This window comes from Podarcis bocagei (genome assembly GCF_964188305.1).
Source record: "Podarcis bocagei genome assembly, chromosome: 15".
Lineage (NCBI taxonomy): Eukaryota > Metazoa > Chordata > Lepidosauria > Squamata > Lacertidae > Podarcis > Podarcis bocagei.
The window spans coordinates 1,766,475-1,793,373 of record NC_138141.1 but is presented as its reverse complement, the minus strand read 5'-3'; the positions used below and the strand labels follow the sequence as shown (position 1 = coordinate 1,793,373).

General features: G+C 45.2%; 2 protein-coding genes across 4 annotated transcripts in view; one reads left to right on the top strand and one right to left on the bottom strand.

The window, feature by feature from the left end:
- Positions 1–26,899, top strand: part of LETM2 (leucine zipper and EF-hand containing transmembrane protein 2) — a 267,600-nt gene that overhangs the window by 7,314 nt on the left and 233,387 nt on the right. The window lies entirely within an intron of this gene.
- BMP1 (bone morphogenetic protein 1) overlaps positions 1–26,899 on the bottom strand; it is a 178,805-nt gene that overhangs the window by 65,745 nt on the left and 86,161 nt on the right. For 2 of the 3 annotated variants that reach the window (XM_081171379.1, XM_081171377.1), the window contains exons 2-6: positions 23,469–23,582; positions 11,746–11,907; positions 8,249–8,366; positions 7,813–7,991; positions 7,268–7,373 (exon numbers count right to left, since the gene is read on the bottom strand). In XM_081171379.1, the coding sequence (XP_081027505.1) occupies positions 7,268–7,373; positions 7,813–7,991; positions 8,249–8,366; positions 11,746–11,907; positions 23,469–23,582 (679 nt within the window). Of the gene's footprint in view, positions 1–7,267; positions 7,374–7,812; positions 7,992–8,248; positions 8,367–11,745; positions 11,908–22,435; positions 22,527–23,468; positions 23,583–26,899 lie in introns of those variants that run through there. The other variant, XM_081171378.1, reaches the window with a different exon arrangement.

The following is a 26,899-nucleotide window of genomic DNA, read 5'->3' as shown; positions in this document are numbered from 1 at the left end:
TTATATTTTATACTGTTGCTATATTGAGAATCTGTATTTTATTATATTAATTCTTAGTATTTTATTATGCTTATATAATTGTTTTAATTTATATGTTGCACAGGTATTTGGTGATATTTGTGTTGTAGGTTGTAAACTGCATTGTGGTCTTCTGCTGAAGGGTGGTCTACTACTACTACTACTGGACTGCAGTTACATAGAAAGGCCTGTAGAAAACTCCCAACTACAGCCCATTGTCAAGAGCCCTGCTAGAAGACAAGTTGGCAATGCTAACGATAAGGGACCCCGGGGCTCCAGGGCAAAGAGTTTTGGCACCATAATTATCAACAGCCTTCCATCAGAAAGACCCAGAGGCGTGTCTTGGGCAGCCTGGATATCCCTGACAGCAATACCAGCCTCAGCATGCTGAATAGCATAAAAATGCTGAGCAAGAGCAAACATTATGGGGGCCACACCCTCCTAGCCTGGGGCCATATACTTCTGCAGAACACGCAGAAATCATCATACTTAAAGATTCCCTTGGCAAGCCAACCTTCCCAGGGAAAAACATTGACAAGCCCAACAAAAACGAAGGATAATCCGGAGACAACAAGAGGCTCAGGAGACAACAGCATAATTTGATGGCAGGCAAAGGCATGATCAGATGAGCGATAGGGCTGTGGTGTAACAAAAGCATGCTCACCTCAAGCTGCAGCTGAAGAATGCAAGCTCAGCACCTTTGGCCCCTTCCCAGGAGCCCAGATGCTTTACTACAGAAATCAGAGATTATTTACACCTCCTCAACACGCCACTGGCAGGACTGAAAGGACACAGGCTCCTCCACTGGGCAGACCTAAAAGAGGCAGCTCTTAGCTAATGTACTGCCAAGAAAATGGCTCATATGCCAAGATAAGAATTCGTATGCCGGTGCCATCCAAAGAGTAGAAGGCTGCATTCACATGTGGGCAAGGAAGCCGATGCCAAGCCACAGACCTGGACAAACCATGTGGCTTATATCAGTCTCTCAAGCAAAGGGTTAACACGTCATCTCCAAGATTACTGAAATCCAAACTTGGGGAATTATTTTCCAGAGAACAATCCTCTATTGACATTTGGGGGAAACAACCAGGAAATGACAGCTATGTTTACTATATAGCTCCCTTCAGCTGCAATTCGAGCTACAATCCCTCCACTCATTCATCAGATTTCCTTCTGCAGAGTCACACCATTTAGACAAAAGCTGTGCATTTAATTTGGTTTGCAGTGGGAACTAGTTGAAGAGGGCCAGAAGGGTCACCATTAGCTGTTTTTTTCCTAGCGCTGCCTGCTTCTCTTGTTGGTAGCAGAATAATTGGCAAGGGGGGGGGAGCAGCAGCCTGGAGGTTTCTCAGCTTTGGCATCTTTCACGCATAACTCTGTGAAGAGGTGGGCAGCTGCCCTGCCTTCAGGCAAGGGGGCAGTGGGAGACCCTGGGAAGAGGTACCTCGGATGCAGTGTCCATTACTACAAGCAATGCTTGTTCTAGTTTTAGAAAACAACTGGTGTGGTTTGCCCAACTTTTCCAAGACCCTTTCTTCTGCTCTTACTTTTACCAGTCATTGCTAGGCTGCGTAACTCTGCCTACATTTAAATTTATTTCCTTAGTGCTGTGATAGCCTATGCTTCCTCATATGTGCTCAAGAGGCTGTACATGGTTCTCATCCTCCCTCATTTCATAGACTCACAGAATTTTAGAGTTGGAAGGAACCCCAAGGGTCATCTAGTCCTACCCCCTGCAATGCAAACCTCTGCTTAAAAACCTCCAAGGAAGGAGAGTACCACCTCAGTTTCCTGTGCATCAATGAAACTATTATCCCCAGTGCCCCCAGGTGTTCTTCTCTCATCTGTAATGTTTTGCCCTCCCCCTCAGGATCTAGTTTAAAGCTCTCCTGATGAGGTTCGTGAGACTCTTATCCAACACATTCTTGTCAACTGCTATGAGGCATAGCCCATTTCTTGCCAGAAGTCCTTCTTCAAGGAAGCAGAGACCAGGCTTTTTTCAGGGGGAACTCACAGGAACTCAGTCCCAGCACCTCTCAGGTGGGTTCCAGCACCTCTCAGGTGGGCGCCATTGCCATTCTAAGAGAACAAGGGAGGTGTTAATGGTGTGTTCCAGCACCTCTTTTGCTAGAAAAATAGCACTGGTGGAGACCATGATCCAAGAAGCCAAACCCTTCCTTTGCGACACCACCTGCACAGCCACTGGTTGCCCTCCAGTATTTTCCTCTCTTTCTGGGTCACGACCTTCAACAGGAAGGAGTGGTGAAAATGCCACCTGTGCCCCAAGGCTCTTCAGCTTCCTGCCCAGAGTCCCTTGTTATACGTTGAAGGCTGTGATGGCAGCATTATTTGTACCCACATGAATCAGAAGGAAGGAGTAGTGGTCAGTGGGCTTTATAATCTTCACAACAATCCTGTGAGGTGGAATAGGCTGAGAGAGGTGAACTGAGACCACCTCAGTAGGCTTCATGGCTATGTTGAGATTTGAACCTGGGTCTTGCCAGCTCTAATCCTGCAATAATATTTTCAACTGTGGGATTATTTAGAGTCCCCAGGCAAATGTCTCACCTTTGGACTGGCATGGGCAAAAGGATAAGAAATGAGAGGAGAAGGGAGGTAAGCAAGGCCCTCAAGCTCTGCCTGGAACAGGGGCAGCCAGCCTGGAGGCTTTGCAGAAGTGGTTTGACTACAATTCCTAGCATCCCTGGCCACTGCAATGCTCAGTTTGCAGTACAGAGGTAACTCGGTTTTCGAACATAATCTGTTCCGGAAGACCGTTCGAGTTCTGAAATGTTCAAAAACTGAAAACTCAATAGCCGACAGCTAGGCCTCAGGATCTTGCACTCAGTTGAAGCCGCATTTCCTGTTCGAAACCCAAAGCATTTACTTCCAGGTTTACGGCGTTCCAAAACTGAAATGTTAATCAACGGAGATGTTAAAAAACCGAGGTACCACTGTATTTCCTTACTGAGGATGGTTTCAAGTTAACCTGGAGGAGAAAGGATCATTGCTGCTAATGCCTAAGACAATTCCCCAAGTTCATGCCAATCAAGCTGTCTGACCTGTACTAACCCTTCCTACCCCCAATTCACAAACTGACAGGAGGCTAATGTCAGACAGCTGATATTCTGCACAGCTTTCAGCCTTGGGTCCTGAGAGGGAAATATCCTCTCTTTTACAGGGCTACTTCCCACAATTTTACTTGTGCAAAAACACAACTGGCATTTACTTGTGCAAAAGCACAGCGATGTGTACATCAACACACAGAAAAACAGGCAGAAGTGGTCCAAGCCTGAGAGGGGGCAGAGGGAGCTGCAGGCATTTCACTTGTGCACAGATTGCCTCCTTCTGCCTTTCCTAAGGCAAACATTTGACTCTGCTCCTAATTCTTAGAGAAATCCGGATGCTGCCTCTCTGCTGCCAGGCCTCACTAGGAGTCTGCCAGGGCTGTTTCTTTGAGGGGGTGTTGGTGTTGGCCTTGGGACCATCATGTGACGAGCCTTCCTCTACGGCAAAGCGTGAACTTGTTCAGTAGCTGCTCCAGGATGACCCTCTGGCACCAGACGGTATGCGGGATGCAAAGCAGGGGTTCCTCTGGGATCCGCGGTGGAATATCCCCGTTTGAAAGTGCGTCAGAGCAGAGTGGCTGAGTCAACAGTTTTTCCTCTTCATTACCTCTGACAGCATCCCCCCTCCCCTGCTGCTTGTCCCCCAGTCCCTCCACCTGCCCTCTGGCACCAGTGCATTCCCTGCCACATGAATGAGGCAGCTGTTTCTTTCTCTCCCAAGCTCTCCAGCTCTCGCCTGGGCACATGCAGAAGCCCATTCAGCAGTCCTTTCTGTGTCTGCTTGCGCCTGGACTTAGAAAGACCTACTGTGGTGCTATTCAGAAGCCAGACTAGGAGAGAACAGAACATCAGGGTTCCATGCATGCCTGGCAGCTTGGGCATGGACTCCCCTTCCTGTGGCCTTAAAGAAAAGAGACAAAGGGTGAATGAAAGTGGTTTTCTGACATCTGCAGTGTGCGAGAGAGAGACACAGAGAGAGGATGGGATTAACAATCTTGTCATATGGACTTCCTTCTGAGTAATCCCATCATAGACAACACTACGCTGCAGCCTGTGTCACCCTCACCGGCACCTCTTTCTCTCCTGTCAGCCTGCTTCCTTCTTCCGCTTCTCCCAATTAACACTTTCCTCCCCTCTGGCCACCACTATCTCCAATCCTGGTCATTCTCCTTGTAAACCAGCAACCATGTGCAGAGTGTGCACATGGGGGGGGGGGCAGAGAGAGACACAATCTTGTCTGTGGCGCCATACCCTGCTCTCGGAGAAAATGGTAATTCACTAATCCTATGATTTAAAAAATAAAATTAAATAAAATAAATAAAATAAAATAATAAAAGCTAGAGGCCATTCCTGATGTTTTAAAGCAGGGGTGGGAAACCTGTGGTCCTCCAGATGTTGTGTAGGACTACAACAACCATGGGCCATGTTATAAACTTTATAGGGCCAAAGGATCAATTCTTCATCAGAAGCATAAAATCCTCTTCTCAAATAACAGAAGGGGAGGGGTAGCCTTGCCACGAGTGAATCGTCATACTTCTGATGACAGGCACAGACAGGGCTGATGTGTTGTGTGCTTGATGGCTGTCACATCAGGAGAGACCAGCCAGGCCTCCTCCCAATGCAACATTCACCTGCCAGACTGCCTGGCCCGGGGAAACAACCTGTCCCCTCAAGATGGGGAGGGGCTGAGTCCCATCCCAGCAGACATGGGGGGGGGCTGTAGAGGCCTCAGCCCCATCGAGTTGGCAACCCTGCTTCTGATTGTCACCAAATACTAAAGGATGAATGCGTACCCCAGTTTTTGCAACAGAGGAAGGAATGCCTTTCAGAGAGCTAAACAACAATAGTGTACATATCCCCAACATATATATAATCTAAATCTAATGATGTCAGTTCCCAATTTTAACTGGAGTCAGAAAGAGGCCCACTTCTCAGTGAGGCAGCAAGCCTTCCCTTTGCCTGCACCTCTGCTTTTGGCTGCAGGTAGGGTTTCACCTCAATACTATTTCCCCCCTGCACACAGAAAACAAGCTTGTCAAGGAGAAGGCTAGTCTAGAGTCTTTCTCCTTAATACCTGGGGTGGGATTTTTCTTGCAGGGGGTATGGAAATGCATTCAGTCACAGGAGCTTCCACCTGCAGTCTAAAGTGGTCTAGGCAAGATTCGCGGACGGAAGCTGGAGCTAGAGCTCTCTTCCTGTGGGGGGCTTTCAAAGAGGCCAGACCCCCCACTCTTGGCCCCCTCACAGTTCAACCCAGGTTGCTTCCAGACAATCTGTTTACTGAGCCGATTTGTTTGCACAAAGCTTATGGGGAGGTTAGACAATGCCAGGTCAAGCAAGTGTGACTTTCTGGTGCATTTTCCTGTCACTTTCCTCACCACAAAAATTGGCTTTCAGCCAAAAATGCCTTAGTCAAGGGCTTATTTTTTGTTTATTACCTGAACCAATCTCAAAAGCTTTTGTTGTCAAAAGAAACCGATAGAGCGAAATCTTGTGGGAGGACCACCTCACCCCATACCTTCACATGCTGCAATGCGCACCAGCATGTTTCTTTTTTGCAAGTTACATGAACACAAGCTGAAACCTCATTGCAACCAGGCTCATAAGCAACCCAAGGCAGCCGACAGTAGCTGCTTCCGGACACGCGGCTTCTAGCACTAATCGTCATTGTTCTTCCGCTGCAAGCTAGAAGCAGAATCACAACTGACCTTCCACACTACTGGGGACCCCATACTTCTTTGGTATGAGTCTCCTGCTAGTCCCTCTTCACACCAGTGGACATCACACAGCTGCTGGTGGGGGAGCAGGAAGATGCTGGTCACCTGAGCAGTTATTTGGGGGGGATTTCAGGAGAAGAAGAAGAAGAAGAAGAGTTTGGATTTGATATCCCGCCTTTCACCCCCTTTAAGGAGTCTCAAAGCGGCTAACATTCTCCTTTCCCTTCCTCCCCCACAACAAACACTCTGTGAGGTGAGTGAGGCTGAGAGACTTCAAAGAAGTGTGACTAGCCGAAGGTCACCCAGCAGCTGCATGTGGAGGAGCGGAGACGCGAACCCGGTTACCCAGATTACGTGACTACCGCTCTTAACCACTACACCACACTGGCTCCCAGGAGGTGGTGACCAGGAAGGAGTCTCCTCATTTTTTAAAAAAATTAGCATTATATGTTACAGCACCATAACCCTCTTTCACTTAAGGAGTTTTAGTGATAATGTAGAGATTGATTTAAATAATAATAATGAGATTATAAAATGGTGTCCGCCCAAAAAGTTTATGGTGAATGTGTGTTGAGCTGTGAGAGGTTCACCTGCCAAATACATCACTGGCCATTAAAAAAACCACCTCCTTTTTTAAAAAGCAGCAGCAGCAGCAGCAGCAGCAGCAGCAGAGTTCTACTAGGGGCAGCTACACCTGTGGAGAATGTGGTACTCTTTCATCCATCTCAAAAGAGACAAACTTTCTATGGTAAGAAAAAGCAAGTAAGCAGCACTAGGAAAACCTGGGAAGATTACACACGGATCATGTGGAGCCCCTGCAAAATCTGAGTGGGCAAGACATGGCGAATCCACACTAGAGCTGGCAAATGGCTGTTCTTGGGGACATCAATTGGAGGGAAAAGCAGCCAGGGGGGCAGATAGCAGCAATCAGAACAAGGGCTAAACTTTAGGCCCCCAAACAGCTGGAGTCACTCCTGAGAATGGTTCAGATATGGATTTCCTACTCTTGATGAAAGGGGTTGACTTAGAAGAAGAAGAGTTTGGATTTGATATCCCGCTTTATCACTACCCTAAGGAGTCTCAAAGCGGCTCACAATCTCCTTTCCTTCCTCCCCCACAACAACCCTCTGTGAGGTGAGTGGGGCTGAGAGGCTTCAGAGAAGTGTGACTGGCCCAAGGTCACCCAGCAGCTGCATGTGGAGGAGCGGAGACGCAAACCCGGTTCACCAGATTGCGAGTCCACCGCTCTTAACCACTACACCACACTGGGTCTTTAAAATCCCTCTCAGCCTCTTGGGCTCATTGGGCTTTAAAATCCCTCTCAGCCTCTTGGGCTTGCGAATGAAACCAGGAAACCTTTCCCCCAGGGTGTGGCCTTCACCTGAAAGAAGAGCCAGGTGCGTCTGCGTGTCAATGCATATGGGCTGAATGAATGTAAGAAGTAATAGCATCTTGGACTCTCACTTGGAGAAGGTGTTCCTGGCATAGTGCATTATGCTGTCAAAATCGTACGTCTCTCCCAAAGACTCCACCTCTTCATACTCCATCTTCAAGAAGTTATACTCCTGCCCTGCGGAAACAGCAGGAGGTAGAAGCATGAGAAAAGCAGACTAGGCTAAGCTGGGCAAGGAGCAAATATCTGTCTCTCATGTACTAGCATCTCCCAGGTCTCCTGCTCACACAGAACTGCTATCCAGCGGTAGCGATTAGAGCAGCGCCTTGGCTTAGGCTGCTCAGTGATGCTGACTGAGCTATATGCTTCACTGTTTTTGACTCTGCACAAGTTCAGCAGTGAAATTTGAGGTACATCAATTTGCCAGCCTGTCCCAGGCTCTGCCATTTTCTAAGTTTGTCCAATGACAAGGTGAGTCGTGAATGGATGAAGAAAGAACAGTGGGACTAAGGACAGAACTCCCGTGTTCCATGCTGGACTGCTCATGCTTGCTTTACATTACTTTGCTTTGTTGGGATGAAGACTAGAAGAACAGGGAGAAAATGGGCACTTTTACCTGGTTGGATGTTTTCACGGATAATGGACACGTGCTCATCTCTGTCTGGGCGTGTGTGCTCATGCCAAAAACCAATGACATGGCCCAGCTCATGCACCACAATGCCAAACTTGTCACAGTTTTTCCCAATGGAGATGGCCTGTGGTCCTCCTCCTCTGCGCCCCACATAGGAACAGCACCTGTGAGGAGAACAAGAGAGTGCCAAATTCACTTGCAAATAGGCCAAGAACATCTCAGCAAGAAACACAAGTACAAACTTCTTTGCTTTTTCCACTGTGAGAAGGAGAAGGGTCTTTAGAAGGTAAAATCATGCTCCTCTCCTCACCCCCATTCCCTTCCCAGGAGAAGGAAGAACTGGACCAAGGGAAAGACATGCTGCTGGGGACTTCAGCATCCATGCGACTTCAGATGTTGAGAAGTTCTGTCTCTGGCTTACCCACAAGGTCTAAAGGTAAACACAATGTAGCTGTCTTCATCATTCCGTTCCAAGAAGGTGACACAGGTGTGCTTCTCCCAGTGGCGCATGGCCTGCCGAAAGACGGCTCGTTGGCTGCCTACAGGAAACAGAGAGAGGCCCAAAGCTGACTAGAGAGGGAAGATGTCTATAGTCATAGAATCATAGAGTTGGAAGAGACCACAAGGGCCATCGAGTCCAACCCCCTGCCAAGCAGGAAACACCATCAGAGCACTCCTGACATATGGTTGTCAAGCCTCTGCTTAAAGACCTCCAAAGAAGGAGACTCCACCACACGCCTTGGCAGCAAATTCCACTGTCGAACAGCTCTTACTGTCAGGAAGTTCTTCCTAATGTTTAGCTGGAATCTTCTTTCTTGTAGTTTGGATCCATTGCTCCGTGTCCGCTTCTCTGGAGCAGCAGAAAACAACCTTTCTCCCTCCTCTATGTGACATCCTTTTCTATATTTGAACATGGCTATCATATCACCCCTTAACCTCCTCTTCTCTAGGCTAAACATGCCCAGCTCCCTTAGCCGTTCCTCATAAGGCATCGTTTCCAGGCCTTTGACCATTTTGGTTGCCCTCCTCTGGACACGTTCCAGTTTGTCAGTGTCCTTCTTGAACTGTGGTGCCCAGAACTGGACACAGTACTCCAGGTGAGGTCTGACCAGAGCAGAATACAGTGGCACTATTACTTCCCTTGATCTAGATGCTATACTCCTATTGATGCAGCCCAGAATAGTCCTCACTCTGAGCTGTGTGAGCAATTGAACAATTGTCAAGATGAGCATGTGGAGTATATGAGACAGCATATTACAATTGCAATGGTGCTGTAGGAGGAAGTGCAGGTCTTAACCAGAGGGGAGTGGAACTCAGGACTGCTCTCTAGCATCTGTACAGGAAAAGGCAAGGTCACATCACCAGACTCAGGATTAGAGGGGGCAGGTCTCAGAGGGGACTTAGCCATGTTCCCCACAAGATGGAAAGAAAACTGCCCATGCTGTTTGTTGGCAGAGCCATACATATTATTTCAGAACTGCACACATTGCAAAACATAAAAACAGAAAACAAAGTCATCTGCGTAGGCAGATGCTTCTGTTGAGATGCAGATGACATAACCCGGATGTGAGTGTCAGTGATGGTTTGCTAATTTCTGAGTCCAGAAGAGAGCTACTAATAAAAACAAATTAATGAAAAAATATAAATATATGACCTATTTGCCAGAGAACCCCTAATTTTGGAGTTTGCCCTGCTGGTTGCCACATATGATGCCCTTAGAAGCTAGAAAAATGATCACAATCCAGTTTTCAGAGATTCTAAGTATAGGCTTTAACGTTTAATGGAAATTTAAATTTGTCTGTATCTGGGGGTTTTTTAAAGAGAGAGACTAAGATGAGTGAATAAAAAAAATGAGTTGAATTTGGCCCAGTGCAGAGAGGTGTCCGTCTTGGTAGTGGAGCACAGCAGGAAGGGAGATTTCTCTTGTCCCAATGCACTGCAGGTTCATGTGGAATTTGGTGTTAAATATTCATAGATGGCTTTAATTTCAAAACATATGATTTATTAATTTTAGATCCAATGGTATTGATTGCCATGTTGTTGCTGTCACTGTTGTTTTAAATCACTATTTATCCATCTTGGCTTGGTAGCTACTCTGTTGGTATGAAAGTAGCTGATGAAAACCCATCTTCACTCCCCCTAGCTTGCAGGCCTGACTTAAACTGAAAATTGAGCTTCCAAGGCATAAGAGCAAGCCCTGGTTAAAACTGGACAATAAATTTCTTACTTCATAGCCTGGAATTTAGCAACTGAACATCCAAGTACTTTTTGTTCAGATCACTAAGGAGATGAGGCAATTGGATTACAACTAACAGGGAACCAAAACAGAGCAATAGCCATCAGTGAAGCTGCTCAACATGATGTCCATACTTGAACCTAGAATCTAGATCACTGTTTCTCAAGCCTGGGACTCCAGGTGTTGTTAGATTACAATTCCCAGCATCCCTGGCTAGCAGGACCAGTGGCCAGGGATGATGGCAGTTGTGGGCTGGATCTAGACACATCAAAGAAGCGTTTCTGTTTAAAGCGTTGTAAATTTAAATAAGGAAAAGAGGTAGAGAACGGGAACTCCATGTCACCATCTCGTGGCACAATCTTATATCAAACATACATTGCATATAAATCACTTTTTCTTTACCGGTCTAGCTGAGTCTGTAGTCCAACAATAGCTGGAGACCCAAGTTTGAGAATGGTTTAGACAGGTAAGCGTCTGTTGTGGCCCCAATCTGCCTCAGATGGCCTCACCTACATCACCTGCTTTCCCTTTCAGTGGTTCAGCTTGGAGAGGAGTGATGGTGAGGCTTCTGTGATTTCTAAGATGCAAAGAGCTGGGCAATGAGTGGAAGGAGAACAGGAAAGGCCTCAGCTGCAAGGCCTTCTAAGGGAGAATGAAGCACAATTTGTCCCATGCAGATTTTTTTGAGAAAGGCAGGAGCAACACTCAGAGGTGCCCTTAAAGGCTCATTACTGAAGAACCCCCACTTCTGGAGTAAGGCCTGCTGGCGTTTTTTGCATTCAATATGCAGCACACTGAGTTCCTGGAGGAGGGAAAACGGGATTCATACGCTCTGCAAAGCCTCTCCTACTATCAGCATTCTTTTCCCTACAGCACATAACACTGTAGGGTTTCTGGCAAGAATGGAGTTCTCAGTTCAGTTCTCAGAGACTTGCACTGGCACATTCTTACCAATCCAGTTTGTTGATAAATGATTACTCAGTTAAGGTATGGGACTATTATTTATTTTAATGCAATCTCAATTACCTAAATCATTAAGATAATCAGATATCTGAATACAGATTGACATGGGAGCTACAGACTGAAGTATGTGGCATTTCTACTAGAATTCAGACATAGGGGATTTCCCTTGCATATTCCTTTGTAGTGGCATGTACACATTGCATGCTAATAAGTGCTGAGTTCAGGTGTTTTCTTGTGCACACACAACATAATCCCCAAGTCATCCTTATTCCACACTACTTAATCAATCAAAAGCACATTCTGTAGGACGGTTATAATCCATTTTGTACCAAGAATGCTCTTCTCAAGCTGCCTGGCATAGCTCTTAAGTCTAGTACAGCCTTTCCTAGTGTGGTGCCCCCAGCTGGCTGGAACTGACAGGAGTTATAGTTCCAAACATCTGGACAGTACCAGGTTAGGGAAGACTGATGGAGTAAATGAGTATTAACCTGAGAGTACGAGGTTCTCTCCTGAAATGTAAGAGAAACCAGTTAGTCTATTTTTCATGTTTTGTTTCAGGCGGAATAGTAGGCTTCACAAAATATGCAGTGCAGAGCAATCTGGCAATCTCTCCACAATATCTCTGTCTCACCGGAATCATGCTGTAGGCCTAGCAGTTTGCTCTTCTTCATCTCTGCATTTTAGGGGAGAATCACAGTTTCACAGTGTGTAAAACTTACCACTGAAATTTCCGCTGATCACATAAGGAATGACTCCATCTGGCCACACCCGCTCAAGGCGGGATGTGGCGGCCCGGCGGCTTCGAGGCTGCCCCCGCCCCTGCTTCCATCGCCTCCTCTGCTGCCTCCCGGGTCTCATACTGGTACTGTTTGAACTGTTCCCTTTGATGGAGACAATAAAGAGGTTCATGAGCACAGTTCTTTCCCATTTCGTGCAGGGAGAATCCCTCACCCAACTTTCGTTCATTGACTTCAGGGCAGAGCTGGCACGCAAGACCAGTTCTGCAAATATCTTGGTATCACTTTCCAAGCTACATCTAGCTGGCTTGCCCACTTCAAGACTGTAGCCCTTCTAACACGTAGGACAATCGGTGCTCTGCTCAGCTTTTTCTATTCGAGGGGAGGGCAACTGGTGATCCCGGCACTAAAAGCTTTTGTTGGAAAAGTGATTCCCCAGATGTTATATGGAGTAGAACTCTGGGGATGGAACCAGAAGCTGTTAGAACGGCTTGAAATCTTCCAAAATTTTTATCTCAGAAGAATTCTAGGCCTCCCTCAGAGTACTCCGGCAGCTCTCCTAAGAGTGGAAGTAGGATTACCTTCTGGGTCTGCCAGGGCCCACTTAAGATTCTTGCGTTTTTTCACCAACCTCACAGATGCCCCGAACACCTTATTGGCTAAACAAGCCTTTGTATCATTACAAAATAATACTACTTGGCGTAAAAATCTACTAGATATCCTATCTAGTGCTGTCTCCCCGGGGCTAAGATCCAAGATGTAACTGAACGGCTGCAAGGAATCATAAAACCCACTGACAAATACCCCTTCCTCTTGGTTCATTTGGGAACCAATGGCACTGCAAGCAATAGCCTCCAGAAGATCAAAAGAGACTACGAGGCTCTGGGCAGGAAATTGAAGCAATTAAATGCACAAATTGTCATCTCATCTGTCCTCCCAGTTGAACGGCGTGGCCCAGGGAGAGAGGGAAAAATAGTGGAAGTGAACAGCTGGCTTCGCAAATGGTGTAAACAGGAACGGTTTGGATTCTTAGATCACGGACTGCAGTTTCTTGAAGATGGACTTTTGGCAAGCGATGGGCTGCACCTCACAACGGTTGGGAGAAATGTTTTTGCCAAAAATCTCAGAAACCTCATCAGGAGAGCTTTAAACTGACTAATGTGGGGGAGGGAGACAGTGCTCCTGAAGGTAGGAGTCTATCAATTGATGAAGATGATCATCCAAATGTCATAGACCAAATGGAGCAAACAGCACGCAGACCTAGTGGTGGGAGGAAAAAATCCTTAAATAAGAGACACGGGGGAATGATTAATGGACTTCAATGTCTGTACACTAATGCGCAAAGCATGGGAAATAAACAAGATGAGCTTGAGCTCTTGGTACAGCAAACTAAATATGACATAATAGGCATCACTGAAACCTGGTGGGATAAGTCCCACGATTGGAATGTAATAATGGGGGGATACAATCTATTTCAGAGAAACAGACCAGACAAGAAAGGAGGAGGAGTGGTGTTATATGTCAGGGATGTGTATACCTGTGAAGAGATCCAAGATTTAGAACCTCAAAGCCAAAGTGAGAGCATTTGGGTCAAAATTAAGGGAGAGAAGAATAACAGTGACCTCATTGTGGGAGTTTACTATAGATCCCCAAGCCAAACGGAGGACATAGATGATGCCTTCCTGGAACAGATGGCCAAGCATGCAAAAAGAAGGGAGATAGTAGTAATGGGGGACTTCAATTACCCGGATATTTGTTGGATGTCAAACTCAGCCAAGAGCATAAGGTCAAACAGATTCCTCACTGGCCTTGCAGACAACTTCATTGTCCAGAAAGTGGGAGAAGCAACAAGAGGAACAGCCATTTTAGATCTGGTCCTAACCAATGTTGATGACCTGGTTAGTGGGGTAGAAGTGGAAGGATCATTAGGCGCGAGTGATCATGCTCTTCTGAAGTTTACTATACAGCGGAAAGGAGCAGCGAAGCATACTAGGACTCAATTTCTTGACTTTAAGAAAGCCGACTTCACAAAACTTAGGGAAGTGCTGGGTGAGATCCCATGGACAGTAATACTAAAAGGAAAGGGAGTTCATGATGGCTGGGAGTTTGTTAAGAGGGAGATAGTAAAAGCACAACGTCAGGCAATACCAATGAGACGGAAACATGGATGGTGCCTAAAGAAGCCAGGGTGGCTATCTAAAGAACTTTTAACTGAGTTAAGATTTAAAAAGGATGTGTACAAAAAATGGAAAAGTGGGGAAACCACCAAAGAGGAATTCAAACAAATAGCCAGCACGTGTAGACACAAAGTCAGAAAAGCTAAAGCACAGAATGAACTCAGGCTTGCCAGAGAGGTTAAAAGCAACAAAAAAGGCTTTTATGGGTATGTTCGTAGCAAAAGGAAGAACAAAGAAACAGTGGGGTCACTCAGAGGAGAAGATGGTGAAATGCAAACAGGGGACACAGAAAGGGCTGAACTCCTCAATGCCTTCTTTGCATTCAGTCTTCTCCGATAAAGAAATCAATGCCCGACCTGAAGAATTTGGAGCAAATGGTTCAGCAGAGGAAACACAGCCCAGAATAACTAAGGAGATAGTACAATAATACTTGGCTAGTTTAGATGTATTCAAGTCTCCAGGGCCAGATGAACTGCATCCAAGAGTATTAAAAGAACTGGCAGATGTGATCTCAGAACCACTGGCAGTCATCTTTGAGAATTCCTGGAGAACAGGCGAAGTCCCGGCAGACTGGAGGAGGGCAAATGTTGTCCCTATTTTCAAAAAGGGGAAAAGAGAGGACCCAAATAATTACCGCCCAGTCAGTCTGACATCAATAGCAGGGAAGATTCTGGAGCAGATCATTAAGCAAACAGTCTGTGAGCACCTAGAAAGGAATGCTGTGATCACCAATAGTCAGCATGGATTTCTGAAAAATAAGTCATGTCAGACTAACCTGATCTCGTTTTTTGACAGAATTACAAGCCTGGTAGATGAAGGCAACACAGTGGATGTAGCCTACCTTGATTTCAGCAAGGCATTTGACAAGGTGCCCCATGATATTCTTGAAAAGAAGCTGGTAAAATGCGGTCTTGACTATGCTACCACTCAGTGGATTTGTAACTGGCTGACTGACCAAACCCAAAGGGTGCTCATCAATGGTTCCTCTTCATCCTGGAGAAGAGTGACTAGTGGGGTGCCACAGGGTTCTGTCTTGGGCCCGGTCTTATTCAACATCTTTATCAACGACTTGGATGATGGACTCAAGGGCATCCTGATCAAATTTGCAGATGACACCAAACTGGGAGGGGTGGCTAACACCCCAGAGGACAGGATCACACTTCAAAACGACCTTGACAGATTAGAGAACTGGGCCAAAACAAGCAAGATGAACTTTAACAGGGAGAAATGTAAAGTATTGCACTTGGGCAAAAAAAAATGAGAGGCACAAATACAAGATGGGTGACACCTGGCTTGAGAGCAGTACATGTGAAAATGATCTAGGAGTCTTGGTTGACCACAAACTTGACATGAGCCAACAGTGTGACGCGGCAGCTAAAAAAGCCAATGCAATTCTGGGCTGCATCAATAGGAGTATAGCATCTAGATCAAGGGAAGTAATAGTGCAACTGTATTCTGCTCTGGTCAGACCTCACCTGGAGTACTGTGTCCAGTTCTGGGCACCACAGTTCAAGAAGGACACTGACAAACTGGAACGTGTCCAGAGGAGGGCAACCAAAATGGTCAAAGGCCTGGAAATGATGCCTTATGAGGAACGGCTAAGGGAGCTGGGCATGTTTAACCTGGAGAAGAGGAGGTTAAGGGGTGATATGATAGCCATGTTCAAATATATAAAAGGATGTCACATAGAGGAGGGAGAAAGGTTGTTTTCTGCTTCTCCAGAGAAGCGGACACGGAGCAATGGATCCAAACTACAAGAAAGAAGATTCCAGCTAAACATTAGGAAGAACTTCCTGACAGTAAGAGCTGTTCGACAGTGGAATTTGCTGCCCAGGAGTGTGGTGGAGTCTCCTACTTTGGAGGTCTTTAAGCAGAGGCTTGACAACCATATGTCAGGAGTGCTCTGATGGTGTTTCCTGCTGGGCAGGGGGTTGGACTCGATGGCCCTTGTGGTCTCTTCCAACTCTATGATTCTATGATTCTATGATTCTATCCAGATACAATCTACCTGAGTTTAATACTCTCAAATTGTGGAGCCCTGATAAACTTCGGCAATGGATCTTTGAAAAAGACGCCTTTTTGGACTCCACAAAGATAAAAAACTCGGGGTTTTCTTACTGGCTTCCCCGAGTAAAAGCAGTCAAAATCTGTGCCAACTACTTGGTGGAGATCACTGATCCCACCCTTCGGAGAGCTTTCACTATGGCACGGTTTCAAACATTGCCAACTGCATATCTGACCGGTAGATTCACAAAAACCCCAGTAGAACATCGTTTATGTCCTTGCCTTATGAAAACTAAAGAGGATCTTACACATTACCTCCTCTATTGCCCCATCTACTCGGGCTTTAGAGACGCATTGCTGCAAATTATACCCAACTCTATAACCAATCCTGAAGATAGAGTAAAATTCTTGTTAGTTGATGCAAACCCACGTATTACCCATGTGGTAGCGGTTTTTGTGATGAAGGCCATGAAAGCCAGGGAAAGATTTATGGATGACAATGCAAAGACCCCTTCATCGTCTGTTTAACTCATTGCTTGTTTTCCCTCTCTTTCTATTTTGTGGGATGAAGGTCTTGTTGACATAGTATGTAATGAATTTTAATATTTTTAACTATTGTTGTGTTGATGTTTGTGTACAGGCATGGTCCTCACAATAAACAGATTTGTTGTTGTTGTTGTTGTTGTTGTTGTTGTTGTTGTTGTTGTATTATTTTAAATAATATTTATTAAGTTTTCCAATCAACAATCCAATAAATGCCACATTAAAGACATTCCGAATTATAAAATAATCAAACAGTCCAAATATTAAGCCAAATCATAGATCTTTGTTTGACTTCCCACACTCTGAGGTCAGAGGATTGCCTTCATCTCACATTTGCGCTGCTTTTTTAATTAGCCCAGGTGGTTCCCATAAATCAATCCGATGTTAATCCTTCATTCGTTTTCACAGCCTCTGAGTTCGTCCAGCAAGTGAGTTATATCAAAACAGTATGTTTCTGTGTGGGTGTTTATTTTCTTCTGTGTCTTTCACTTTTGCTTCCTCATGCCAGTTGTTATCCAATACAACACGTCCCAAAATGGAGGAAATCTGGCTTTCTGCCAATTGTTTCAGGCATATGTCCAAACCCTTCCGTTTTGTCTCATACCAGAACAGATAAGCCTGTACTTTACCTAGGAGCCTCAATTCCCATCTTCCACTCTTAACAGTCCATCAGAATTAATTGCAAGTTCATAAGTCTTTCCCACACAGTTAATAACTCACTCAGAGCATGCCTGTTAATTAGGTAAGTCTGAATTATCATCTTAAATTATCATCAGGAGTTTGCTCGCTCATGGTGGCGACTTTGGAGAGTTGCTGAAGAGACGCATGGTGTTTTCCACCCAGCGCCCCCTGCCCCCTCATTCCTACCAGATTGGGGGCAGGTGTTGGGCGATCTGTGGGTGAAGCTGCCCACCCGGCCTGGGGGGGGGGGCTGGAAGGATGATTACTCACATTTCATCCTCAAAATACCCCATGCGAAATGGCAGAGATGTAACCAACAGCAAGCCAACCATGGATGACCAAACCGGAAGTCTCAATGGCTGCCTGGGTTTTAAGTGCATTGAACTGCTTTGCTAATGCTTCTATTAAGATGCAGATCTCAGTTAACCACGATGTAAGTCCTGTTGAGTGAAAGAAACCACTAACCCTCTCACTACTTGTTCACCTTCCTTTCCCTCTGGCCCAGAAAAAAAGTGATGCGTGCAGACAGTAGATGATGCCACTTGCTTGCTCATTGGTTCTCTGTCTGGCAAACGGTGATGAGGAAGATGACAGCTATCAAACAGCATCGAGATGACTAGGGGGGTGAGACAGGGTTGCATTTTGGCCCCCACATTGTTTTGTCTATTCTTAAATGACCTAGAAGAGAGCTTAATAGACCCAGATTCCAAAAATAGGAATGAGAAGGACCCCCTTGTTGTTATATGCTGATGACGCGGCCATCATCTCACGTTCCAGACCGGGTTTGAATTATCTGCTGAGGAAATTTTCTGATTACTGTTCTGGAAATGGTTTATCCATTAATTATGAAAAATCTAAAATTTTAGTTTTCGAAAGAAGCTTCTCCCGGTCTAAATGGGTGTTGGATGGCCATAACCTTGAACAGATAAAATACTTCAGTTACCTAGGGCTCACATTCCATCATACAGGATCTTGGAAGCATCACTGGCAAACCTCCCTTCAAAAGGCGGAGATTACAAAGCTAGCCATACTCAGATTCTTTTTCACAAAGGGCGGCAAATATGTTCCAGCAGCCTTAAGGGTTTTCAACGCAAGACCCGTTTCCCAACTCCTGTACGCAGCAAATGTCTGGCATAATGGGGACCTGCCAAAGCTAGATGGCTTTCAGGCAAAATTTCTACGATCTCTGCTGCAGGTACCCAACTGCGTCCCCAACTCCATTCTTCTGTTAGAAGCTGGTGAATGCCCGATTTCAACTAAAGCGTGGTGGGCTGCCCTAAAACATTGGCTCAGGATTTCAGTGATTAATCTAGGGAAGGGTTTGTACCAACACCTGACCAATGAGGAATTTTTTCAGCAAATGGCAGAAAACCATGGCTAAAAAAGCCATCTCTATTGATCTGTCATTCCCCCAACTGTACTACCTGAGTTATGAAGTTAAAGCAAAGATTATGGGATAATGCACACAGTGACTTGCGATCACGATCATACGCAGTCTGTAGTCCGCTGGCAGTAGGAGTTCAATATGGGCATGTCTTTAAGTTAACATCTTACATTAAAAACCTGACAGTACCAAACTACCGAAGGCTTTTCACCAAAGCCAGACAAAATGTCTTCCCTTCTGCAGTGTTGGATGGCAGGTTGAGAGGAGTTCCCTACCAGGACAGACTTTGCTCGTGTGCTCAAGACATCGATTCCATAAAACATATTTTGTTGCATGGTGCAAAATATGAGCAAGCCAGGGCTGAACTGATACTACCCTTGCTGGTACCTTTCCCGGGAAAATCAGAGGCTCATTATGTCAGGTTCCTACTGGAAGACTGGACAAATGTTAGAACATTAGCAGTGGCAAAGTTTTTATCGGTGGTTGCACAATCAAATGAGCCCTATATTCTAAACAAAATACCCTGGAGGTAGGCTGTATGAATTGTGTATTGTTTTGTAATGATTTGTTAGGTCTCTGGACCGTAATAAAGACTGATGCTGCTGCTTGCTCTTTGGTTCTCTGTCTGGCAAACAGTGATGAGGAAGATGAGCATCAGCAAGCTCTGCGGCTAATGGCAAAGAGTAACTAGACCCACGGGGGGGGGGGGGGTGTCATGCTGGGGGTCCTGGAGAGTGTCTTGCCAAAGGGCCCATCAAAACTTGGAGCTGTCACTACATTCCTTATCAACCAATAGTCTAATGCCATTTTTCATGTGTCTAAAGACCCCTGCTGCCTGCCAAGGTAGGCTGCGACACTAGATTAAAGATTGGGCTGTTATTTCATATCAATCAGTGAACTTCAGTTTTTTCCTCCAAGTTCATTTTCTCTCCTACTTCTCCTTATCCCCCCTCAGAATCCCACTTTTTGCTTTCTCCTCATTCTCCTGAGACACTCCTTTTTCCTCCAAATTTGTTTTCAGGGGGCAAGACAAGATGGGCCACTACATACCACACCTGCTATTTATGCAAACAAGCTTGAACGGTGCCACATCTAGTTTGCCCCACAGGCTCCAGCCTCTTCTCTTGGGGGTTTCTGTTTGCTCCACTCAAGCAGCCACTGCTAGGGAGGCCTTTCACTGCCCAGCCCCTCTGTGACAGAAAGGCAGGCAAGCCAATCATTGCCCAAAGCTTCTTGAGCATCACTGCTTCTGCCACCACCACCAAGTCTCTTAGTAATTTATTAGATAGCTAGTGACATGACAACTCTTACCACACAAATTGAATCCTATGCATTTTCTTAAACCACTCTTTGTCCAAAAATGCTGACTCCTTGGTGTGTCTTATACAGCCATTTTCCATTTTTGTAGGTTAGGTATTTATTGTGGTCTTCAAATCGGAACCAGTGAAGGCGGTGGAGGTCCTGTGTGAGTGTCTGGAGGTGGTTGGAGGATGGATGGCGGCTAACAGATTGAGGTTGAATCCTGACAAGACAGAAGTACTGTTTTGGGGGGAGAGGAGACGGGCGGGTGTGGAGGACTCCCTGGTCCTGAATGGGGTAACTGTGCCCCTGAAGGACCAGGTGTGCAGCCTGGGAGTCATTCTGGACTCACAGCTGTCCATGAAGGTGCAGGTCAATTCTGTGTCCAGGGCAGCTGTTTACCAGCTCCATCTGGTACACAGGCTGAGACCCTCCCTGCCCGCAGACTGTCTCGCCAGAGTGGTGCATGCTCTGGTTATCTCTCGCTTGGACTACTGCCATGTGCTCTATGTGGGGCTACCTTTGAAGGTGACCCGGAAACTACAACTAATCCAGAATCCGGCAGGTAGACTGGCGACTGGGAGTGGCCGCTGGGACCACATAACACCAGTCTTGAAAGACCTACACTGGCTCCCAGTACGTTTCCGAGCACAATTCAAAGTGTTGGTGCTGACCTTTAAAGCCCTAAATGGCCTTGGTCCAGTATTCCTGAAGGAGCGTCTCCACCTCCATCATTCTGCCCAGATACTGAGTCCAGCGCCGAGGGCCTTCTGGAGGTTCCCTCACTGCGAGAAGCCAAGTTACAGTGAACCAGGCAGAGGGCCTTCTCGGTAGTGGCACCCGCCCTGTGGAACGACCTCCCACCAAATGTCAAAGAGAAAAATAACTACCAAACTTTTAGAAGACATCTGAAGTCAGCCCTGTTTAGGGAAGTGTTTAATGTTTAATAGGTTATTGTATTATAGTGTTTTGTTGGAAGCCGCCCAGAGTGGCTGGGGAAACCCAGCCAGATGGGCGGGGTATAAATAAATTATTATTATTATATTATTATTATTATTATTATTATTATTATAGGTATGAAGCCATGGAAAACCCAGGTGGCAGAAGGCAGGTTGGTTGCTTAAACTGTTTTGCCTGCTGTCATGTCAAGAAAACAGGCCATTGCATCTTTTTCTTCTAGTGGATGGTATTAAGGCAGCTGCAAGACATGGCTAGTTTATTCAGATGCAATGCATATTTGACTGTGAAAAAGCAGTTTTTCCTCCAAAGCTTTGGCTGGTTTTGTTAACGCAAGAGCAGAAGTGCAAGGGTTTATGCCAAGATCTCTGTCTCCAAATTGTCTGGAATGCTCTCTATCAGTCAAGCTGCTGACACAGCCTATAGAAAGCCTATTACCTGGCAGGAGAACCTACCCAAAGGCCCAGGGAGGAAGGCCCAGGGAGGAAGGCAAGGAGAAACTCAAAGCTAGGCTTTGTACATGCCAAACATGAGCAAGGAGTACCCAAGGCCTCCCTGCACACCTCACAACATGAACCAGGTCCTTTTCACTGCCTCTTTGCCATGAAAAGTGGGGCAGGGTGATGGGGAGGGCCCAATCTGAACCAGAAAGGACACAACACCCACGGAGGCTTCGCGGTCACATTTTGGTCCTCCCAAATGAGGACAAAATAGTGAGTTGCCAGCCAACATTCCAAGTCAAATAACAAAATCCAGGTGTGCCAGATTTGACTGAAACTCTGGGCACATCCTTCAGATACACTCTAAAATTCGGGGGGGGGTGTGTGGTAAAAACAAACCCCAATACCTGAATAGCGTATGTTTTTAGTGAGCAATTTTGTTGGAATTAAATAATGTTGCTGCCTATATAGCATCCTCCAGTCTTTCATCCCTTTCTCTTGAGGAGATTATCCCACAGTTAAACAAATGTCACTGTCAAGGAGATTTCATTTAAAAAAACCACCCTGGGCAATAAATCTTCCAATTGTTCCCTCTCTGCTAAAGAAATGCAGAGAGTTACACGGGTGTTCTTGAGGATGGCTGAGAAGCAGACCCATGTCAGCCCAGTTACCTTTGTCCTGTGCCTGATGAACGTGGATCCTGTCAATATTATCCATGGACCTGAGCCAGGCTGGCTGCACCCTCTTCCAGGCTCCCCCAAAGGAACAGCAGCTGAGCTAACAGTGCTCTCCTGACCCTTGACTTTCAACAGAAGCATGATGAATATAATGCAACCCTATAACACTTTCTTTATCTTTGCTGCACTGACTTTCCTCATCTCCATTCAGTCTCATTTTAGAAATCCTTTAGCTAAGACTACAGTGAAAACTAAAATGAGTCTACAGAATGGAAGAAACAGAAATCAGGTTTGGAAATGGAGTATCGCAAAGCACATCCCAGCTGTCAACTACTGAATTCTCCTGACTTCTGCCTTCTGGAAAAAGGGTTAGTTTGCACAATCAGCGGAATCAAGTAGCAAAGTTTTTTTTCTAGACTGTCCCCAAAAGAAAATGAATTAGAAACCATTCACAAAATGGGTTTTAACGCAACAAAAACAAAACCATATTTTCCATCCTGTGCAACTCACCTGTTGCAAGTGTAGCAGATACATTTTTGAAATACATGTGGTGAGACTATAGAAAACTTTAGAAATTCTTTCACGGTGGTTTAGAAATAATCTGCGTAATGAAAATTGCACAGTCCAGTTCAGTTACAATTCTGCTATATCTAAAAATTCTGGTTAAATTTGAAATACAAATAAACAGGGTCAACCTGGGCCCTGCTAGGCCTATATGGTCATCCCACCCAGCAGCTCTTTTATGCACACAGTAGGGCAGCCTAATAATGGGTCAACATGTAGGACACTCTATGCCACTTTGGGGTCTCTTTTGTAGAAGCGGCTGGGACCATTGTGCATATATTTGTTGCTTTCAGTAAGACTCATGGGGACCATGCGGCCTAAACAGATGTGAAGGTATAACATGTGTTGATAGAGCAGTGCTAGAAGTGTGCCAAAGTTCCCTGCATGGCTGTGGGGAAGGGAAATCTTAAGCACACCCTGAACAAGAGGTGTGGGTTAGGGTTTTGGAGAGTGTGGTGGGTCACTCCTTTGCTTAACAATATAAAATGTTAATATGCAAGCTAGCTGACAATAATTGACAGTAACTGGTGGGTGTAAGCTGCATCACCACCACCACCACCATCATCATCATGTGGGTGGGAGATGGGGGTCCATCACCTCCTCTTCCTCACTTGAACAGTCAGTAACCCGGAGGCAAGATGCCTACTTCAGTGGGCAATTACCAGTTCACAGAGTTTTCAGTCAGTTCTGAAACCGTTATAATGACCGTAAACATTACTATTATTTTTGAAAAGCTAAAGAACCAGACTGAGAATAGCTAAAAACTTGAAAGTGAGAACTGAAGCGAAACTGTACAAGTGATGAGTAATCCAAACTAGTACTGAGAATCAGATTCTACCCCGGGCCGTGTGTCAAGACACGCTATCCAAGTTCCAGTACAATAAGTCTGCTCATTAGCTACCAGAAACACGGAAGTCACAGGTTTGTCTCTGTGTGTGCATTGTCTGAGTCCTTGTTGTATGGAGATGTGCAACTGTACCTGAGGAGTTAGTGGCAGTTCTCTCAATGGTGTGCCGTGTGAGATCCACAACCCGATCCACCTGGAACATCTTGAGGTCTTCTTCATCCAAGGCAATGTCTCCTAAAAAGGCAACTGTGGAGGGTGGAGAGAGAGAGATAACTTGTGAGGAAGAAGTTCAGTTCTGATTGCTTTGTCTAGACCTTGAAGGAATGTGTTGTTTTTTTAATGGATGGGAAAGCAGGACACATTCACCCGCTTTGCATGTGATTTGTGTGAGAAACACCACGGTCACCAAGGGGAAGGGGACCAGTATGGGGAAGCAGGAAACAAAAGACCTCAAATGCACATTAGAAACAGTTTATTGAGGCAAAGACAATGTGTTTTTGAGGGTTTTCCCCCTAGTGTAACTGAGGTTATGCACACACTGGACTGTTAATGTGCTGATGGATTTCACAGATCTGGGATAGCTCAGTCAGTAGAGCATGCGATACTTAATCTCAGGGTTGTGGGTTCGAGGTCCATGTTGGGCAAAAGATTTCCTGCACTGCAGGGGGCTGGACTAGATGACTCTCATGGTCCCTTCCAACTTTACAATTCTATGATCCCAGTTTTGCACAAACCTGCCCTATATATAGTGTGTCATTGGAAGCATGAGGGCTGTTGCGGCTGTGCACCTTTAACTTTTTAAAAAAATTGAAATACAAGAGCAGTTCTGTGCCGAATAGCCATTAGAAAGGGTTTGATTGTCTTAATTTATATAGTTAATGTATGCTGAAGATCAGGACGCAGGTGGTGCTGTGGGTTAAACCACAGAGCCTAGGACTTGCCGATCAGAAGGTCGGCGGTTCGAATCCCTGCGACAGGGTGAGCTCCTGTTGCTCGGTCCCTGCTCCTGCCAACCTAGCAGTTTGAAAGCATGTCAAAGTGCAAGTAGATAAATAGGTACTGCTCCAGTGGGAAGGTAAACGGCGTTTCTGTGCGCTGCTCTAGTTCGCCAGAAGTGACTTAGTCATGCTGGCCACATGACCCGGAAGCTGTACACTGGCTCCCTCGGCCAGTAAAGTGAGATGAGCGCTGCAACCCCAGAGTCGGTCACGACTGGACCTAATGGTCAGGGGTCCCTTTACCTTTACCTATGCTGAAGATCTGTCCTTTCCATTTGCACTTTTGTGCACGTTCAACCAGACAAGCACTTTCAACTGAACACTTTCTCACTGTTTCACATTCACACTAGTGTTCAATGTTCAATGGGGTGTATTTGTACTGTGTGTCCCCTCAGCTAGTACTTCTCCATCCTCCCTCAGTTCCAGAAACCTGAGCTCCATTGTAGGCAAGGGCACAAGTATTTGTTTATCTGTGTACATTTTTCAATATATCAGACTTGCAGAAAACAGCAGAAGCCCACTGAAGAGCACCTCACCAAAACCCCAGCCTTGAAGACTTTCGTCTTGCTCTCTGATTTTACTTTTTAAACTTGCTAATTCAGCATATTCCATCCATTTCCATTCCCTTTCATAGATACTGCATCCTCCTGCCATTTGGGGGCACAGTACTCTCGCTGCCGTAGTTGCATATGGAAACAAATTCCTTTGATTCTTTGCTCCATCTGATCCAGTTATCCCTAAAAGAAAAGCTTCTGGTCTTTTGGGGAGAGTCCTCTTCAAAAAACATTTCATTATGTATCATCTCCCAAAATCCCTAAGTTACTCTGCAAGTCCACCACATGTGGTAAAATGTACCTCACTTTCTTCTTCTTGGTAAATAATGATGTTTGATATACAATCATCTTGGCAGCAAATTGTAATAAACCAACACTGATAAAAGACAACAGGAAGCATCTACTAGCATGCACACTGAGCAGTGCAAACAGTGCACATGCAAGTCAGGAGTAGAATGCGACAGCTGTAAACTGGTCAGACTTTAATTCCCCCAAGACCCCTGCAAAGTCCCTGAATATCGCAATCTGTTTCTGTCTTTTGCTTGAAGCGGCATCTGATAACTCTCCATGCTACTTTTGGATAAGAGAATTCCAAAATAAAGCCTGAAGAAATGTATTACTAATATCTTCGTCCCGTTAATAGAAATGTGATACAGCTTCAAAAGAAGAGCACCAAAAACCTTCATTAACTGAACTGGCTTTTTTGCAGCTGCATCACATTTGTGGCTCAGGCATCCTGTGATCAAGCAGGATCTGCAGATCTCCGTCCTCCTTCTGCTGCTCCCAGCCCAGCAGTCTCTAACCAGTAAGAAGAAAAGGCATGATTTTAAACAAGACAGGATGATTTTAAACAAGGTCTTTAAACAAGACAGGAAAATTGGCTTCCAGGTGGAAAGATCCAAATTAGAAACGGAATTGTTAGAACCCAATACTAAAACTTTGTCAAGAATGTATAATTTGTTGCTGAAGTGGAATACACAGGATGAGACGGTTAAATCAGCTATGATTAAATGGGCACAGGACTTCGGTTATAATATTATGTTTGCTGACTGGGAACAGTTATGGACCACCGGTATAAAGTTTACGGCATGTAATGCCTTAAGAGAGAATATTATGAAAATGATTTACAGGTGGTACATGACACCAGTCAAGCTTGCAAAAAATCTATCATTTGCCCGATAACAAATGTTGGAAATGTAAAGAAACTGAAGGTACATTCTTTCATCTTTGGTGGACTTGCCCAAGGATTAAGGACTTCTGGGAGATGATTTATAATGAAATGAAAAAGGTATTTAAGTATACCTTTCTTAAGAAACCAGAGGCTTTTCTCCTGGGCGTGGTTGGCCAATTGGTGTTAAAGAAGACAGAACATTTTTTATGTACGCCACAACAGCAGCAAGAGTTCTTATAGCAAAGTATTGGAAGACACAAGAACTACCCACACTGGAAGAATGGCAGACGAAGGTGATTGACTACATGGGACTAGCTGAGATGACCGGCAGAATCCGAGACCAAGGAAAAGAGATGGTGGAGGAAGATTGGAAGAAATTTAAAGTTTATCTTAAGAACTATTATAAAGTAAATGAATGCTAAAACGCCAAGGTTAGGAAACTACGAGGTTACTGCTGTACTGATTTGGTAATGACAAGAGGGGTTAAAGGTCAATTAATTAAATTTTGAAGTGAGGATTTGCTAGAAGAAATTTGAAAACAGGGATGCAGAAAGGGAAGGTATGGGGAAGTCGGGGAGACAGGGTTATGAAAAGAAGGTTTTGAAATTTTACATGTTTATGTGTTTGTTTGTTATTGTATTGTGTTTTGTATGTGTTAATTATGTGTTAAAAAACCAATAAAAATATTTTTAAAAAAAGAAGAAGAAAATGCATGATTAATCCCCAAATGCATGACCTTACAGTTTATACTATTCCATTTCATTCCATTTCTATGACTCTATTTCATGAGGCCATCTGCTTTTCCCTGCAGAATTCCTAGATCTTTATTGTATTAAAATA